Source organism: Haemaphysalis longicornis, unplaced genomic scaffold (genome assembly GCF_048455015.1).
Source record: "Haemaphysalis longicornis isolate Haplotype H1 unplaced genomic scaffold, Haemaphysalis longicornis Haplotype H1 scaffold_4, whole genome shotgun sequence".
Taxonomy (NCBI): domain Eukaryota; kingdom Metazoa; phylum Arthropoda; class Arachnida; order Ixodida; family Ixodidae; genus Haemaphysalis; species Haemaphysalis longicornis.
In genome coordinates, this window is record NW_027526361.1 from 8,626,535 (window position 1) to 8,643,013 (window position 16,479).

General features: G+C 46.5%; 1 protein-coding gene across 1 annotated transcript in view; it reads right to left on the reverse strand.

Moving 5' to 3' along the window:
- The window catches only part of LOC144178218 (uncharacterized), an 84,516-nt gene that overhangs the window by 18,758 nt on the left and 49,279 nt on the right, over positions 1–16,479 (reverse strand). The window contains exons 2-5 of the mRNA XM_077705901.1: positions 12,235–15,191; positions 6,883–6,914; positions 4,508–4,640; positions 314–432 (exon numbers count right to left, since the gene is read on the reverse strand). Of these exons, the coding sequence (XP_077562027.1) occupies positions 314–432; positions 4,508–4,640; positions 6,883–6,914; positions 12,235–15,178 (3,228 nt within the window). The 5' untranslated portion in view covers positions 15,179–15,191. The remainder of the gene's footprint in view (positions 1–313; positions 433–4,507; positions 4,641–6,882; positions 6,915–12,234; positions 15,192–16,479) is intronic.

The window sequence follows — 16,479 nt, forward strand, 5'->3', positions numbered from 1 at the left end:
GGGTTAGATGAGGACGTGAAACACGAGAATAATCGTGCAGTGCATTGGCCTGCCATCGTTGTGCAACACCGCCGAATGATCTGTTTTTTTCGCGCAGGTCACTGCGGCCCGTACACTTCGAAAGGCCTCAAAGGAATTATAATTTCTTGGACGTACATAACGTACAAGTTTCCAATAGTGCTCGTCAGTGCATTCCTCTAGCTGAACAGAGCATAAAGGGGACGTATATTCGCAGTTGTTCTTCAGATGCCAGATAAACACTGTGAACAGCGAAAGCCTTAGCATGTTCGTGACCAGTAAACATTTTCGTCACCTTGACTTCTCCTCCTTTCGGCTTGTGCTTGATGTTGTCCAGCGACCCAATCTTAGAGCGGACGTTCTTCAGGTCTGGCTTAGGCGCCTGGCCCACGGGAGCCTTGATTGGAGGCAGCTCTGCATCAACAAAAATATTGCAATCGATAACAGTTCAGGCCTTTGCAACACCTCAAACCCCGCCCTCAGTGTTTTTGAGAGCATGGTGTAGGAAACGAAAACCGGAAACGAAAAACGAAAAAAAAAAAACACGATATTTTTGGCTGGAACGAAAACGAAAACGTAACAATATTAATTATTTCGTTCAGGAGCGAAACCGAAAAAATTTCGTTTCGGTTTTTGGTTTCAGTGGCAATTTCAGGTATTTCAGATATTATTTCAATTTCCATTCAGCAAGACAAAAATTGCGTTGATTCTCTGGCATAAAATCGTCTTTCGTCTTTCTGGCACCCACTCTCCTTCGGAAGGCTTGCTGCCTGCTTCCATACTCTATCCGTTTGTTCCGATAGGCGCAGTGCTGAGCTCCACGCGGGATTGCCGCGGTCATCTGGCTGCGATGCAGACGTCACGGCCTTATTTATTTATTTATTTAGTTTAATAAAATACCTATATTAACCCTACATTGTTTAGGGGGTGTGATACATGTATAATAAACACTAATATTCTAAAAGAAGACATAAAAACAATGAGGAAAAATACAACCTTTGGTGTGTACACCACTACCAGGGCGAACAGCTTTTGGTGTGTACACCACTGCCAGCGCGAACAGCAGATTACAGCCGCACTCAATGCAAACAGCTACACTTGCTGCGAGAGTGCAGCAGAAAACATTTCATAAGCAGCGGAAGCAACAGTTTCGAGCAGGGCAGTATTATCTCTAATAGTTTTTCGAAAAATACGCTTTAAATGCGGATATACGCCATTAATATTCACCAATTTGTCTGGATATATATTGGGGGGGGGGGGGGTTGCTGAAGGTACTGATGTTAATCCAATGGTACCTATTCTCTTACAATCTGTTTTAAGATTAAAAACAGGAGTTTTACAGTGTTCCGTGAGACAGACCATTTTAAACTTTTAACAATGGCATTACAACTATATGAGTTCCTCAGAAATTATATTTTTCAATAACATATTAGGCATGACTTCACCTTTTTTAACGAAATTTCATAATTCTCAATCTTTTCAACAATTTCACAAATCTATTTTTTTTTTCGCGCAAACACGAACCGTTATGAACCGTTACGAACCATTATTTTTTTCGTTCCGGAGCTGATACGGAACGGAACTTTTATTTATGGAACGAAACAGAAACCGAAACGAAAAACATTTCGTTCCGACACGCTGGTTGAGAGTTCGTCCGCTGTACGTTACCGGCCTGCGGGAGCGCTTGAAGCGCCTGTCAGAAGAAGTCTGAGTGTAAGCATCCGCATCCCCCCTTCTTTTCCTTCTTTTTTTCTTCCACTGCATCAACCCTTCTTCGCCGACTAAGGCAGCGAACGTGGTTACGGGTACGGTGAACTTCCTGCCTTTCGTTCGTTTAGTCCTCCCCATCTTACAAGTTTGGGAGCCAAAGGCTAAAGCCAAACCGCTAAATCGTTAGTAGCATACGGGTAAATGAACGCAACGCGATTATCAATCGACAAGCTTAAAAGGGCTTGCAGAAAGAGAGAGACTCTGTTTTGTTATTGTACAAGTAGCGCAAAAATTGTTATTGTATGAATGCGCAAACGCCACTGACTGAGCCGAGTTGGGGTTTTATATATTTATGAAGCAAAACTGAAAAGTGGGCAAGTTGGTGAAGCATGTCATACACAAAACAGGGCGCCAATGAGCGGGACGAAAGAAAGGGGCGCTTGTCTTTCGTCGCGTCCGTTTGCGCACTTCTTTTGTAAGATATCTTTACGAGTTGGCTACACGTTTGCTGTGGCCATGCTCTATACATCTGACAATGCTATCGTGCGATGTAAGTGAACACACTAGCAGCTGTTGCTTTTGGCCTATTCCAGCTTATTAAAGGCTGTTTGTATTACTCCGTTGGCCAATAGGTTACGCCGCCGGCGGAGATCGGAGCCCACCACGGGCATATGTTTTCTTCAAGTCTCAATCCTCTTTACACAGGAAGCCTCCTCCGTTGCAAGGGGACCACAGCCACTTATAACAGTCCGAAGCACAGCTTTTGCTGCTTTGGAATTCCTCGGCACAGGTAAATGTACCGAAGCCAAACGAAGCAAATTACACTACGCTAAGCCGCAAGCGCATACCAGATTCCCAAGTCTTCATTTGCCAAAACTAAAAACGTCTTCCCTGTGATTACCTTGGCATCAAGTACTTGTGCTTTTATATCGAAAGTTCTACTACGCTACATCTTTCAAGGTCATTCATCGCGTCGCCGTGACATTCAGCCACCGGAGAGCGTCTTTCCTGTTTATCACTTCGCTTGCTCGGATCTTCGCCTCTGCGGTACCACCTGACCAGGCGGCGGTGAAACGGCCGCTTTTCCTGCGCCTATTCGCCCAGCGGCGGCTCAGTGTCTGTGCGTAAGTCGGTAGAACGCACTGTTAGGCAAGTTGATGCATATTTGGTCAAACTTAGAGCGCGATTCAACAAGGACGACAGAAAGACGACAAACACAAGCGCTTGTGTTTGTCGTCTTTCTGTCGTTCTTGTTGAAACGCGCTCTAAGTTTGACCATCTGTGCGTACGGTTGAGCGCAAGCGACCCACGTGAGGAATATAAAAACACTGCGCCGACTGAGTTTCCAAGAACGAAGACCAGAGAAACAGATGCTGCAACTGCGCGAAAGCGCCGCTTCGCCGGCGTTAGGGCCCCCACTTTCGCTATCTATGGCGCGCGGACAGGGCTGTCTGCGCCCGCCCTTAGCGCAAGCGAAAGGGTGAATCCAGTAATCCGGCACATACAGCTGGACGGCAAGCTGCGAAATCTCAAGCAAAGGCTAACTTGCACGGACAACTGTGCGCATAGTCTGCTTTCGCTCGTGTAACTTTCGCTCTGCCTTCGCTCGTGTCAGAAGTGTTAAACCTGCGTCACCATTTTCATTCAAATGCAATAAAAAAAGGTACATTCACAAAGTACGCATTTGTAGAAGTCAGCTAGAAAAAGATGAGGCAGGGAATGATCGTTGTAAAATCGTTGGAGTTGAATTCGCTCACCGGGTTTTAAGCAGCGTTATGCGCGCTGTATTGGTAGGCTATGGTATAATTCAGACTAATGGGGATTTTTAACAAACCTCAAAACCGCGACAATCTGGCGTTTTCGTTTTTTACTTCGACCAGAAAAACAGCCACCACGGTGGGGGTCCAACCCCGGCCCGTTCTCGTGCTCAGCGGACCAACGTCTTAGCAACTAAACCACGGGGGTGGGTGAATCTAGGTGTGGTTGGATGTCTCAATGCTCATGTTTTCTTGCGTAAAATCTTTAGGCTTATTGAGTCTATTTTGTTTTACCTACGTTAAGCGTTTAACTTCGCTGTACTCTCTTATAAACGGTGAAATCTGCAAAAGTTTCAAGTTCATGTCAGCATGCTACGAAATAGACAAATATTGATCATTGCTTTGCGCTGTGTTTTACAAATGGCACACAGTATACTTGACCTTAATGCTCAAGACAAAATGAAATTTTTCGGGTCAAACACTTTTTACATCTTCAGAATTGGTGCAGTTATTGATATAGGTGCACACTGATGCGCGCTCAGATTCCTGCAAGCAGCGCAGCTTTACTGATATCAAAACTTTCGAAAAGGAGTCAAGTTGCACCCACAATTCAGTAGAGTGACGGAATGAGCGGTCGTGAAAGATACCCTAAAACGCTAGTTCAAACAGTTGTTACTTTGTGACGTGCGAGTTTAAATCCCCGCTATCTCTACTTCCTCAAATGCATCATACCATGCAAAATGTGCCCGCCTTTCACTAAGCGACTTTCAAACCACCCGAAGAATTTAAAGTGTTTGATGAACCCAACGAAAACGAACAAAATGAAAGCAGCCTACACATTCGTGCTGCGCGGAGCCAATTGTAGTGCGCCGCTTTCTGCGTTCGCGGTGCCTTCATTCAAGAAAAAAAAAAGAATAAAGAAAGCTTCGAAATGCCGTTTTATATTATGCCCGTGTTGACGGTCCCTTCAAGATGAACGCGTTTTAACAATGAAGTCGAGAAGCTGCAGGTGGCAGGCTCACTTTTCTGCTCCGAGCCGGGTGTCCGTGCCGTCTTGGACGGGGAGGTGGCGCCATTCTTGGGCTGTGCCGATTTCTTCGGAGACGGGCCGCCTCTGTCCTGAATGCTGCTGGGCTTCTTGGGAGAACTCGGAGCCTGCGACAGCACGTTACACTTGAGGCGATCCTACTACGAGCTGGCAACTGCGGATGATCTACGTATCTCCTGCCAGTTGAACTCAAGAAAGCAAGGAAGATTACAGGCTGAGACGTCGATAATCCTGCTGATTTGTTCACTTTTAACATTGAAACGTAAGAGGAAACGAAACAGTACACTCATTCATCAAACTAAACTAACGATCATTCACTGCGAGTGAAGGTGACCGATGACCTAATTAGATTGCAAAGTCAGTTGAATAACTGTAACACTTATTTAACCGCGTTTAGTCCCTGTCGAACGTTCCCTCTGGGGTCTTCCAGGGATCGCTTCTTGGACTGGGGTTATTATTAATTTTTTGCCCACTCGATATCATTCATAAATAACACCTTTTGGAGATGAATGTGTAATTTTTTGGAGATGGATGTGTTTTATTTCGCAAGATGATAGCTGCTGTGGTTACTTATGTACTTCATTATGACCTGGACCCTAGTACTGCTCTGTGCGACGAATTCAATGACACTTAAAATTAAGAAATGCACAAATTCCTTCCCGTAATCACCATCTTTTTTTCTCTTACACTGCGCAAAATTTGCTAAAATAATCAGAAAATATTGTAAATGTTTTGGCGTTTACGTAACACTTGAAAAGAAGAGTTGAACAACATAATTGTAATCGCGCGCTAGGCTATCTAAATCAGGATTTCGTTATTACATTGATTTAATAAAAAAAGTGCCACCACATAATACTAATCGCCCAAAACTTAATACGCAGCGTTTAAATAGAACCAAACACTCTCGAAGCTGTACAAAATCGATCTATCGTTCTGCTCGTTTCGTTTGTATCAGTCATACTCGCACCACCAGTGTTAAAAACATAAAACAATTAAGTATACTTTTGCCTAGATTATTATCCCATCATCAAAGAGTCTGTTTACTTCGGCTACACAAGATTTTGTTTCACGTTGTGCTTAAAAGAGCCCTGAAGACAAAACACAAGTTTGGTTCATTCGAAAGATTGCCTCGTTATAATCATACTGACACCACTTTTAACGCGAACTCCACTCAAATAAGCTACATAATTAGGAAAAAAGGGAATGGCCATGCGACCCACTAGCTGATTTCCCGCAACAGAACCTATGATGTCATACCAGCCAGCTCTGCTATTGGCGGAGGCCGGCAAAAGCAAACGCAAATTAGGCAGAGCTTATCAGCTTACCGAACGAGCTAATTGCGCTTAAATTTAGCGCACATTTTTGATATCAGTAAGAATGATGGGACAAACAGTGGAAGTTACGAAAGCACACGTAAATATAGTACTGATGCGTGCTGCTGTGTGTGCTGCGCACTACGCTTGGTTTAGCTGTACAGCATTGCGGGCCTTTGGGGTTGTCTCAGACGACACTAACCGATCGACGCAAGCACGTTGTCTTACGTGACCATATTTGTCGAGCGAGCACTATGTTTCACGAACTGATTATATCTCCCAGAACAAAACCAAGCCAGCTTTAAATATGGTCAAAAACAAAACCAAGGCAGAAAACGGCTTGCAACGGTATGGTGGCGCCATCTAGGTTCACTAACGGTAGACAAGGCTTCGGAATCGGCTGCCCAGCGGTCGGTTCCCGTGATGTCATTGCGGACCACGAAACCACACGATTTAGCGAGAAAATCAAAATTTTAACCTAAATTGATCAATTTCTCAGTGAATAAAGCGTCGTTTGTATCCGGAGAAGGGCTGGGGGCACTATAAAGATGAAATATTTTGAATAAAACAAACTTGTATTTTGTCGTCATGGCTCCTTTAATGATTCGCTTCTATATGAACCTATGTACACTTCCCGTCACATAGGTTATCGCCACAGATTAGACAGCTTTCTTTCTAATACTACTTCATTCATTCTTGCTAAGGTGTATAACTAAATGTGTACCTTTATGACCAATATGCATGCACCTAGGACACTGTTTTGTTTTGATGTGCTCTAATTGCATATTTTAAGGGTTCTAGTTTGCGCAACCCTTTATTTAAGTTACTTAGAAGAGTAACATGTGTCATTTTCTTACAGTCATCACATTGCGCGCTCTTACTGATTACTTCCAAGAAAAGTTAACCCATATTTTTTTCCCATTTGTTACGACTCCTGTAGCCTCTGTGCAGTGGGCAACCCATCGTCGAGTGATATTGCAGGTTTAATTTTTCGTCGACGTAATGACGATTGTAAGATTTCGGGAATGATACGTACCTTGGATTTGGCATCTGGTGTGGCCGGCGATTCTGCAAAACGAGAAATAAAATCGACATTAAATTTTTTAGCAAGGCCTTTTAAGCCGTTCCGAAGCAATACGCATGGCAAAATTAATTTCACTCTACCCCTATTGTCCAACGCCACCTCACACAGAAACGCAACTTACAACTACCTGCAACTACCTGTCTTATTGGAATAAATAATTTAAATACAACAGATAAACTACATTGCCTAGGTGTTGCTAAATCCATGACATCGAAATCTGGCAGGCCCAACATGGGGAACAAGACGCTGTTTTTTTAGCAGCTTTCTTCAACTCCAGCTCCTCGTATGCACCGCGACATCACATACGTTAGAAGGGGTGAGTTGAAATCCGCCATCAAAAGACACATACGTGGCTGGCAAAACAAAGCGAATAAATTTTTCCACTTGTAGGCTGATAGACTAGTCCTGGCTACTTCCACTAGCCCAATGTTTCGCATGAGGTAAGGAACTTCAGTGATTTTAAGCGACCAAATCAACATATAGGGTACTAAAATTAAACAAGAAAATCTAATTTATATGTGTTAATCAACCCAAATTTAAAACTGTTCTCATCGCAGCCTATTATGGCACGTTTTTAGTTATTTTTGTTTGATGGAAAACTTTATTGGTTTATTATTTCTTATAATGATTTTGTAGAGTAGGTGCACGGATTTCCCCTTATTTAGCACCGAATGGCCTTTTTCTGACCGCGGCAATTTTAGATTCGACGATTTGCAAAGGAAATAGTCTAATACTCTGATTCACGCAGTTCGACCGAAAACGGTGATGGTAAAACAGCTATATTCTATAACCCTTTCGAGTAGATTGTGAATAAAAGTCGTATTAAGATATCCACGCCACACTCAACTTTTATGAAAAGACGCGAGATGCGTATAATGTTTGTTTCTTAAAGTAAAAAAAAAAAAGTGGTGCCATTCCTCCGGTGAATGTGGTGTTCATGCGGAGCCGCAGGGAACAAAGACAGCCGAACGAGGCCGGAAAAAAAAAAGATGAAAGAACAGACAAAAAGAGAAAGAAGAAGGTCGAGAAAGAGGAGGACGGGTCTGTGTTTGCACCAAAAGAGCCACTCTGCGCATGCGCGACGTGCATGGGCGCTGCTTAGCAACAGAGACGAGCCCTGTTCTTCTTTGCTGGCTCGGCGTTCTTCTCTCGGGCGTTCTTTTGCTCAGGGTGCTACAGAATCGGCTTTTGAAGGAATGGCGCATCCAACGCTCTCGCAATAACAAAGAAAGCTCAGCTTGCAGGCTAAGGCGTATGGATGGGATTGCATTTGTCTTCTGGTAAAATGCACGGCCTAGCACAAATATTCCACTAGCTGCTAAGTAACCAACCATTAAGTCTTGGATGTGACTTGCTGTACAAGTGCTAGTCAAGAAATGCTGACTTTCGTAGACAGGATAGAACGATTTCGATGGTACATTACCGAGGTGGGATGTGTGAGCTATTTATGAACCTCGTTGAGCAAGCTCAAATTTTTTCGGTGAGATAACTCAGTTGGTAGAGATCCCACATCGCGTCGCGTGCAGTTGCGGTATATAGCAGGTTAAAGTCCTCTAAAAGAACTTTCCTTGTGTACCAATTAGGCGAATTTTGTCTCGGACGAACGATTGTAAATCAGGGTTACACAGCAAGTACCTGTTGACGCGGTCAGACCTCAACACGCTACGTAAGGCCCAACAATGCGCCATTGTATTCCAGCGCATCAACCTGTCTCCGCTGCGCAGAAGTTCGGCAGGGTATATTTCGACATCTTCCCCACCAGCCCTTTTTTCTATTCTACTACATGGCGCGTCGCAGCTGATTGGAGCGTCCGGCCGGCGCCCCCCGGTGTGCGTAGCCAACGCATCTGGCGTTCGCCGCCAAAAGGAAGCTCGATGACAGGTTCCTGCCTTCACTTTGTGGTTATGCGGATGAGGGAAGGGAGTGTTTTTCGCCAGCAGAGCCAACTGATGCGTGAGTGACACTTGCATTAAAAGGCCAAAAGTGCGCCAAAAAATTTCCCTTGATCCGCGCTGTGAACGGGGTTGTGCAGGGAAGCGAAAAGAGCGCACGACACAAAACACGATTGAGCGGGGGGCAGTCCAAACAAGTGCAAGAAACAAAACACGATTGTTTGTCATTTGCGTTGCGCAATTTTTCATAAATAATTAACTCAATGAAACTTGGGAGGGCTACAGTTTTATCGTGGCAAAGACAAATGGTGCTGTCCCTTTCATGCTGAATTTATGATGCCGTTCCAATATGGCTTAAAAGCGGCGGTTTCGTTTTATTTGTACTAAATCATGACTGGTAGTTATACGTGGTAACTGCTGAGATAAACATCCTCACAGTTGTCCAGCCATTTCAGCAGTACAAAGTTATATAGTTATCTTTTCTCGATATTTCCGATAAAAAGCGACTTACAACCGTTTTCTGTCACCGCACTAGTCCTGAGAAGTCTACGTATTGGCAGCAGACAGGCATTCCCAATTGTTTACAACTCCACGGTGGATTAAGTGCTTTTGACAAGTAAATAAAACTCATTGCAGTGAGAGAGTCGTGTTCACGGTCTATTGCAGTGTGTTTTTTGTTACCCAAAAATATCTAAATTGAGAGCTACAGGGCATTCGCCAGAAAGTTAGCTTTTTCGCAAAGCGTTTCTGTCGGCGGACTCGATTGAACCGTCGGGTTGTGGCGGTATACAGCTTCGCTTTAAAACGGCACGAGCGTTTCGGACGCTCTGAAGGCGATCGTTTGTCGATGACAGATCACTGCGCCACACCAGAATCGGTAGGCATCGGCCTCGCGTGTCCCCCGACTGCAGATCCTAATACGACGTGCCTTCGCCGTGCGAGATGTAAAGCCATCCCGGCCTCACCCGTTTTTCCTCCACGTCACGTTTGCAACATTTTGGTGTTTCTGTTGCAGCTTTGGTGACCATACGTGGACACCCTGGCACGTCTGCTGACTGTCGGACCCCAGAGCTGACATTTCAGTAGTCTCGAGAAATTTTGCTGCGCCTATTGTGACGTCTAAATAAAGCCTTTCGTCAAATACGTTTCCATTGTTTCTCGTCTCACTACAACTACACTTTTAGAAAGAAGACTGCCGTCACCTAGCCTCGAAACCCCAGATTTAACGAATAGTGTACGGAAACGAGGGCAATAAACAGCAATGGACATATAAGTTGACATTAACGTGTAGCCTTCGTACCGCATATAAACTTCGTATGTTTTCGCCCCACCGAAATGATCGCCGACTTAGCGGAAATACAATGTGCATTTATTATTTTGCTTGATCTCACCAGGAAGCGTGACCTGTACGGTTTATACTTTTTAAAAATAGTTGTAACTACTTAGCAACGCGAAAATTTGGGCCAGCTAGTTGGTGATGCAAGTTGAAACAGAGCGCAAGCGAAAAGACACGGACGAAAGCAAGAGAACGAACAAGCAGCGCTTTGTTCGTCTTCTTGTTTTTGTCCGTGTCTTTTCGTTTGCACCTTGTTTCAACAATTGCACCAACATATCGTTATTTTCTCCTTCAGTATTTACAAACTTATTTGATTACTTTCCAAACACTTTTTTCCCATGCGTGAGTTAGTACAAACGTAACTGATTTCTACTTTACGTGAAAATTCGGAACTGTTTGTATTTGAAATTTTAAATATTAACATACTCCGAACTGGCCAATTTCTAATCTATACACTATTCTACAAGAATATAGAGAAAAAAGCTCTTTCCAAATGTCTCGAAATTCAAGACGCCTTCAGGTAATAAAGTTCCGCATTTCACGTGTAGAAAAGTTTTATCCCATAGTATTAACTTCCTTCAGTTTATGCCTAAAAAATCATTACTGCTTTGCTGGTTTTACTCATTCACGGAACCGTTTTCTTTGCCACAAAATAAATAAGGACGTCATTCATCGATTTTCTAACCAATCGATACATTTTTTGTCCTCCTGGTAATGTACACTCTCGCCAAAAGTTAAGATTTAACGTGCGTGGTAACCGGAGTCCAATATGTCGGTATCACGGGTCTCGCAGCATAGATGCATAAGGCACCGCAGAAAGCTTTGCTTTGAAATGAAAGTTAACAAAAATTATAAAGAGGGAAATGAAGGACGTGAAGGTGCGCGTGAAATGAGGATCTTGGATTTAAATTTTATTTGATTGAAAGATGCTTATTTTAAAGAATGCTACGCATGATCAAGCATGGAGCAAACATGGCATACCTATGGAGTTCCCTCTGAAAACTGGCCAGCTAGAGGTATACGCTCCGTGCCGCTGCATTAAATCTCTGCGCATTAATCATTACACTGTGGTTGAATACTCCTTACCACACCATGTTCTGGTGCACTGTTCCGCGTGGTCCCGCTCTGGACAACACCCCCTGGAGGCGAAGTACGCGCTCTGGGCAAGCACGACCGACTTCCGCCAGCACACTGACCTTTCATAAGCTACCTCTGGAAGGGAAACGTCAGCAAATAGGGCAAGCCCCGCGCTGCGGCAGCGTCCTGCATGTTCGCTGCTTCTCCAACGGACATCGAGGCTGGCACTAGTTGAAAAACTCTGCCGGCTTTGACGCAGAAAAAACGACGCACGTTTCGTGAGGCGTCTGTCGTGTTTGCGTCGCCCACGCGCCGAGACCAGAACAGCACGCGCCCAGCCATTTCCAAGCCCCGGACGTGCTTTTCCCTCAGCAGCGAAAACTCGGACGGGCGAGACACGAGCGGGGCGCCAACGTCAAGGGCACAGTCACGCGTGGTCCGAATTGGCCACGCGTCTAGCTCCCGGACCGAATAACGCCACCAAGGGAGTTAAGGCCACGGCTATACCTGCTGCAATGGCGTTTTGGTTGTGTGTGGAGGAGACTGGAGGCTATTTTTCATGACTAGCCCGGGAATATATGTATTGTGAATCGTGAACCATCACCGGCACTGATGGCTTCAGCTCTTCAGAAGAAGTAAGTGTATTATAGATGCGTGGCACTGGCTAGACGCGGTTATCAAAACATCGTGGTATTTGAACCACTGGACAGTAAAGGGCACAACACAGCCCCGCCCCGCAAGAAACATACCTGCCGAGGCAAGCGGATGAATACTTACCTCTACACCTTTTTGAAGTCACATTTGCTGCACCACAACTGCTAAACAGCAAGCTGCCAACTTTTTGCTGGGATAATTGTGCGCGTGGGTCATGAACATGAATGGGCTAGAACACCACTCTAAATTGTTAGCTACGTTCGTCTCATAGCGGCAATATTGGCTTCGTTTTGTTTGCGCAACTCTGGAGCAAGAAAAAAAATGAGAAGGCTGTGTTAGCCGCACCTTTCTTGTCAAGAGACCTTGGTGGACCTTTGCCCGGTGCGCGCTTGGAGGGCGACTTGGGCAGGCCAGACTTTTTCTTGACAGTTTCCACAGTGGGCGTGGCTTCGAGTTCAGAAGGGGCCGCTTCGTCAGTGGCTTCGTCTGTCTTCTTTTCTTCGGGGGGCTCCTCTTTAGAGGCTTCTTCGGGAGCAGTCGGCTGGCCTTCCTCAGGAAGCCCTAGCGGCTCTGTTTCGGCTTCAGCGGCTGCTTCTTCTTGTTCTCCTTTGCCGGGCGTCGTCTCCTCGCCTGCAACACCGGACAGGGCCGCGTCAGCCACATCAGCCGCACCCTGGCCAGTATCGACTTGCGGCGTCTTTTCTTCGCTCGCTTTTTCCTCGGTCTCCGCGCCCTCTTCCCCTGCGTCCTTTTCCTTTTCGGTTTCGGTGGGCTCGTCCCGCGACGCTGCTTCTTCCTTAACTGCTTTAGTTTCTGGTACCTCCGTCTCTTGAACGGTTTCGTCTACGGCAAGCTCGCCTTCACCTTTTTCTGCGACGCTCTCTGCGACTTGTGCGATGCCCTGAGCTTCTTCCTTGTCAGAGGATTCTGAAACGCCAGGCAAGTCGACTTCTCCTGCTGGCTCGGGGGGAGCCTCATCCGTCGATTCACTTTTCTTCTCATTATCTTTATCTTCCGGAAGGGTGTCGGAAACTTGCTCCGAGGTAGCTTCGTCACTCGCCTGGTTTCCGACGGGCAGTGCTTTTTCTACTTGTTCTGGAGGAAGCTCTTGAACGTCGAGTTCTCCCACACTTGGTGCCTCGGTCGAAACCTCCTCCCTCGTTTTTTCTTTTTCTTTAGGGCTAGATTCTTTCGTTGCAGATTCAACTTCTTGTTGACCTATGTCTGTATCGTGATCAGGCAAGCTTTCTGACGTGTCTTTTACGGTTTCGTCCTCTTGAACGTGCTCCGGTTGTTTTTCGGCGTTGTCCTCGTCTCCAGTGACGTCCCCGACTTGCGCAGGCTTTTCTTTCGAGGATGGTTCGTGATATTCTCGTACCGCATCGGATGAAGCCTCCCTACTGGCGTCAAACTCCTCAGTAGTCTTTCTTTCTGTTTCTTTGCCCTCTTCCATTCCCTTCTCTCTGGTGTAATCACTTCGCATTTTTAGTTCTGCCTGGTCCTTCTTCGCGCTGTCTTCAGGCAGACTTGTGTCGTCGGTCTTTTTTTCAGGAAGAGTTACTTCAGCCTTCTTTTCTAACGCGTCAGCTCGCATCTTGTTTTCATCAGACAAAGCGACTTCGGCAGGAGATTTCCGTTCTTCCTGCGCTGCTTCTTTTTTATATTCCGTGGTAGTTGCGGGTTCGGCAGTGGGAAACGCGTCTTTCGCGGCCTTGTCATGTTCTTTGTCTTTAACGTCATCGCTAGTAGTGGCAGCCAGATTTTGCTGCGAAACTTCTGACACATTGAGCCTCGTCGGATCGTCTGATTTGTCGTCGACTGTGTCTTCTTTCCCTGCCGCAGCCCCTTTTGGCGTGATATTCAGCTGCTGGTCTTTGGCATCGTGCAACGCTTCTGTGTAGCTTGGCAGACCATCAGCGACACCTTTCTCGGGTTCTTGCGCAGTGGACGGCTCTTTTGTTTCCGCTCCGGAACTTCTGGGTGCTTCTTCATACATGGATGGGTACAGCTGCGCTCTTATCGCCTCCTCATCTAGAGCGTCGTTTAACACCCCCCTGCTGGAATGGGCCTCACTAGGCGCAACCTCTTTCTGGATTGTCCCTGGCAAAGTGGTTTCCACAATGCCAGTGTGGCAGGCTGTCGCTGCCTGAATCGATTCGGTGACTTCTGCCTCCTGTGTTGGCTCCCTGGGGCCGTCTTTCTTCAACGCTGCCCCGCGTTCTTCAGGAAGCCCGTTCACGTGCGGCTTGGTCTCCTCGACTTCCCGGTGCTCCCTCTTATCGGCGCTTCCTGTGCTGGACCTGGATGGTGTCTCGTATACCGGCGGTGGCGGAATTGACGATTTGGGCCTGGTGTCGTCCGGCGTGGGCTGTGTAGCATCCCCGGCCCCGTCCGTAACAGTCTGTGAACTGAGGGCATCTTTTGAGGGACTGCTAGGTTTCTCGGAAAGTTTAGTGCCCCCTTCCGCCGCAGATTTGGACGTATCGCTCTTCGCCGGCTGTTCGACGGTGACTGCGGGTGTGTGTTCCTCTGCTTCGTTACCCTTGCTTGCCTCGCCACCCACGCTCTGTTTTGTTGCCTCACTTGTGTCTTTTTTTTCGCTGCTTGGTTCACCCGATGGCGTTTCTTTCGGCGCAGGAGGAGCTGCGTCGGTCGTTTTCGCACCGGGCTTATCCATTGCATCGACCTTTTGCTCAGAGTGCGTCGGAGTTTCTTTGGCACCGTTAGCTTCCTCGGCTCCTTTCGAAGGCTTCTCAGTCCCCCTAGTCTCTTCCTCCGGCTGCTGCTTCTCCGGCGAAGGCACTGCACTGTCTTTGTCGGCAACCGAGGGGGACACTCTCTGCAGTTCCGCTTCTGGTCCCACGCGCTCCTCCCGATCCTCAATCACAGATTTTTTCTCCGGCGATAGTGCTCCCACGCCGCCTGACTCGCGATATGCACTCGGGGACGCCTCGGACAGTTTCTTCTCGTCAGAGTGTAGGCTTGGGGACGCCGTGTGCTCACCGTGGCCAGCGCCATTCATTGAAGGAGCGGGAGAAGAACCCGTCGCTGCGACTGCACTGGCCGCGATCTCAGTAGTCCTTGTTTGTTGCCCGTGCGACACACTGCGCCTTTCAACAGAGTCCGTAACTCCCAGGGATCCTCCAGACAGGTCATGGCTTCGCGCTTCGCCGGCCGCAGTCGCCGAGCTCCTGGTGGCGTCTGCGGCCGAACCTGATCCGTCGCTTCTAGCTGCTGGTGGAACGGCACTTGGCTGGGACACTTCCGGTGGGCCGCTGGCCTGGTCCATGCGGCACGGGTCTCTGCGACAACGACACAGGCGCTATTCAACGGCTTATGGTAACGGCACAGAAGTGAGGTAAGCTTTGCTATGGATGGGGACAGGGGAAGCCGGGAAGACTCAGGCACAAATGTAATGGCTACAAGAAATAGTAGAATGGTGCTCTCTGTGGGCACTGTCTTCATTCAGCCCCCTCCCTGCTCCCCCCCCCCCATCGTATGGCCGGCGCATTTTTGTTACGGCCAAAACGGATGCATTATGAACCGCTGGCACACTTTGCGTACCAATGTTGTCCTGATGCATACTAGATGAATCTTCGGCCACATTGTAACGTTCAGATGGAAAATATTGAGGTTTAAGGTTTTTCTTGCTATGGACTGCCCTGAAATCTATGTCAACCAAGGTCTGTTTTTTTCATGCATGCTTTCTTCCTTTTATTTCTCTCTCTCTCTCTCTCTCTCTCTCTCTCTCTCTCTCTCTCTCTCTCTCTCTCTCTCTCTCTCTCTCTCTCTCTCTCTCTCTCTCTCTCTCTCTCTCTCTCTCTCTGCTATGCCGTTTTTAGAATAGTGACATACCTGTACTTTTCTTTTCAACTGCATCTACATGCATTCCGCCCGACAAAAAAAAAAGCATTTTAGTATGCACGGAAGAGCTCGTCGCCTACACGAATGATCAAATAGACATAACAACATAAAAAAATAATGTAAATTCAATAAGGGCTTTGACTTAAGCATGAAAAAGGGCACTTCTTACAATAACCAACCAGGTAAAACATTGGCAGTTTTTGTGTTCATTGCTTTTTAGTTGTCAAGAGAATGACAAGGAAAACTAGTTTATTAGGCAGTGCAACGACGGCCTAAAAGACAACCTATACTTTTTCGAAGACAAGGAAGACGGCTTTTTATGTTGTGCCTAACATTGAAAATTTCTCCAAGTGATTACGGTTCGCGTAAGAACAAAGTATACCAGGGATATCTTTTATAATGCCGAATTATCATTTCAAGAGATCATGCAATAAAAATCGAAGCGTAACATATAAGGAACACTTAATAGATGCGGTGAAGTTATGGAAGTTTCTGTACACTGGTGTCCTGATGTGCACTTAGAAGGACGCGCTGCAAGTATTCGTACTGCACAAGAGGACGGGAGCAAATACCAGACGTCTAGTAGCGCAGACGACAATAATTACGCGAACCACGGCACAGTTATGAAAAGTTACCTTGTCCAAGGTGCCTTATATCGCGCGTCAGAAAAGTCCTAAGCATGTCGTACTTGGGACTTGGGATTCAGTACGTCGTATTTAGGACTAC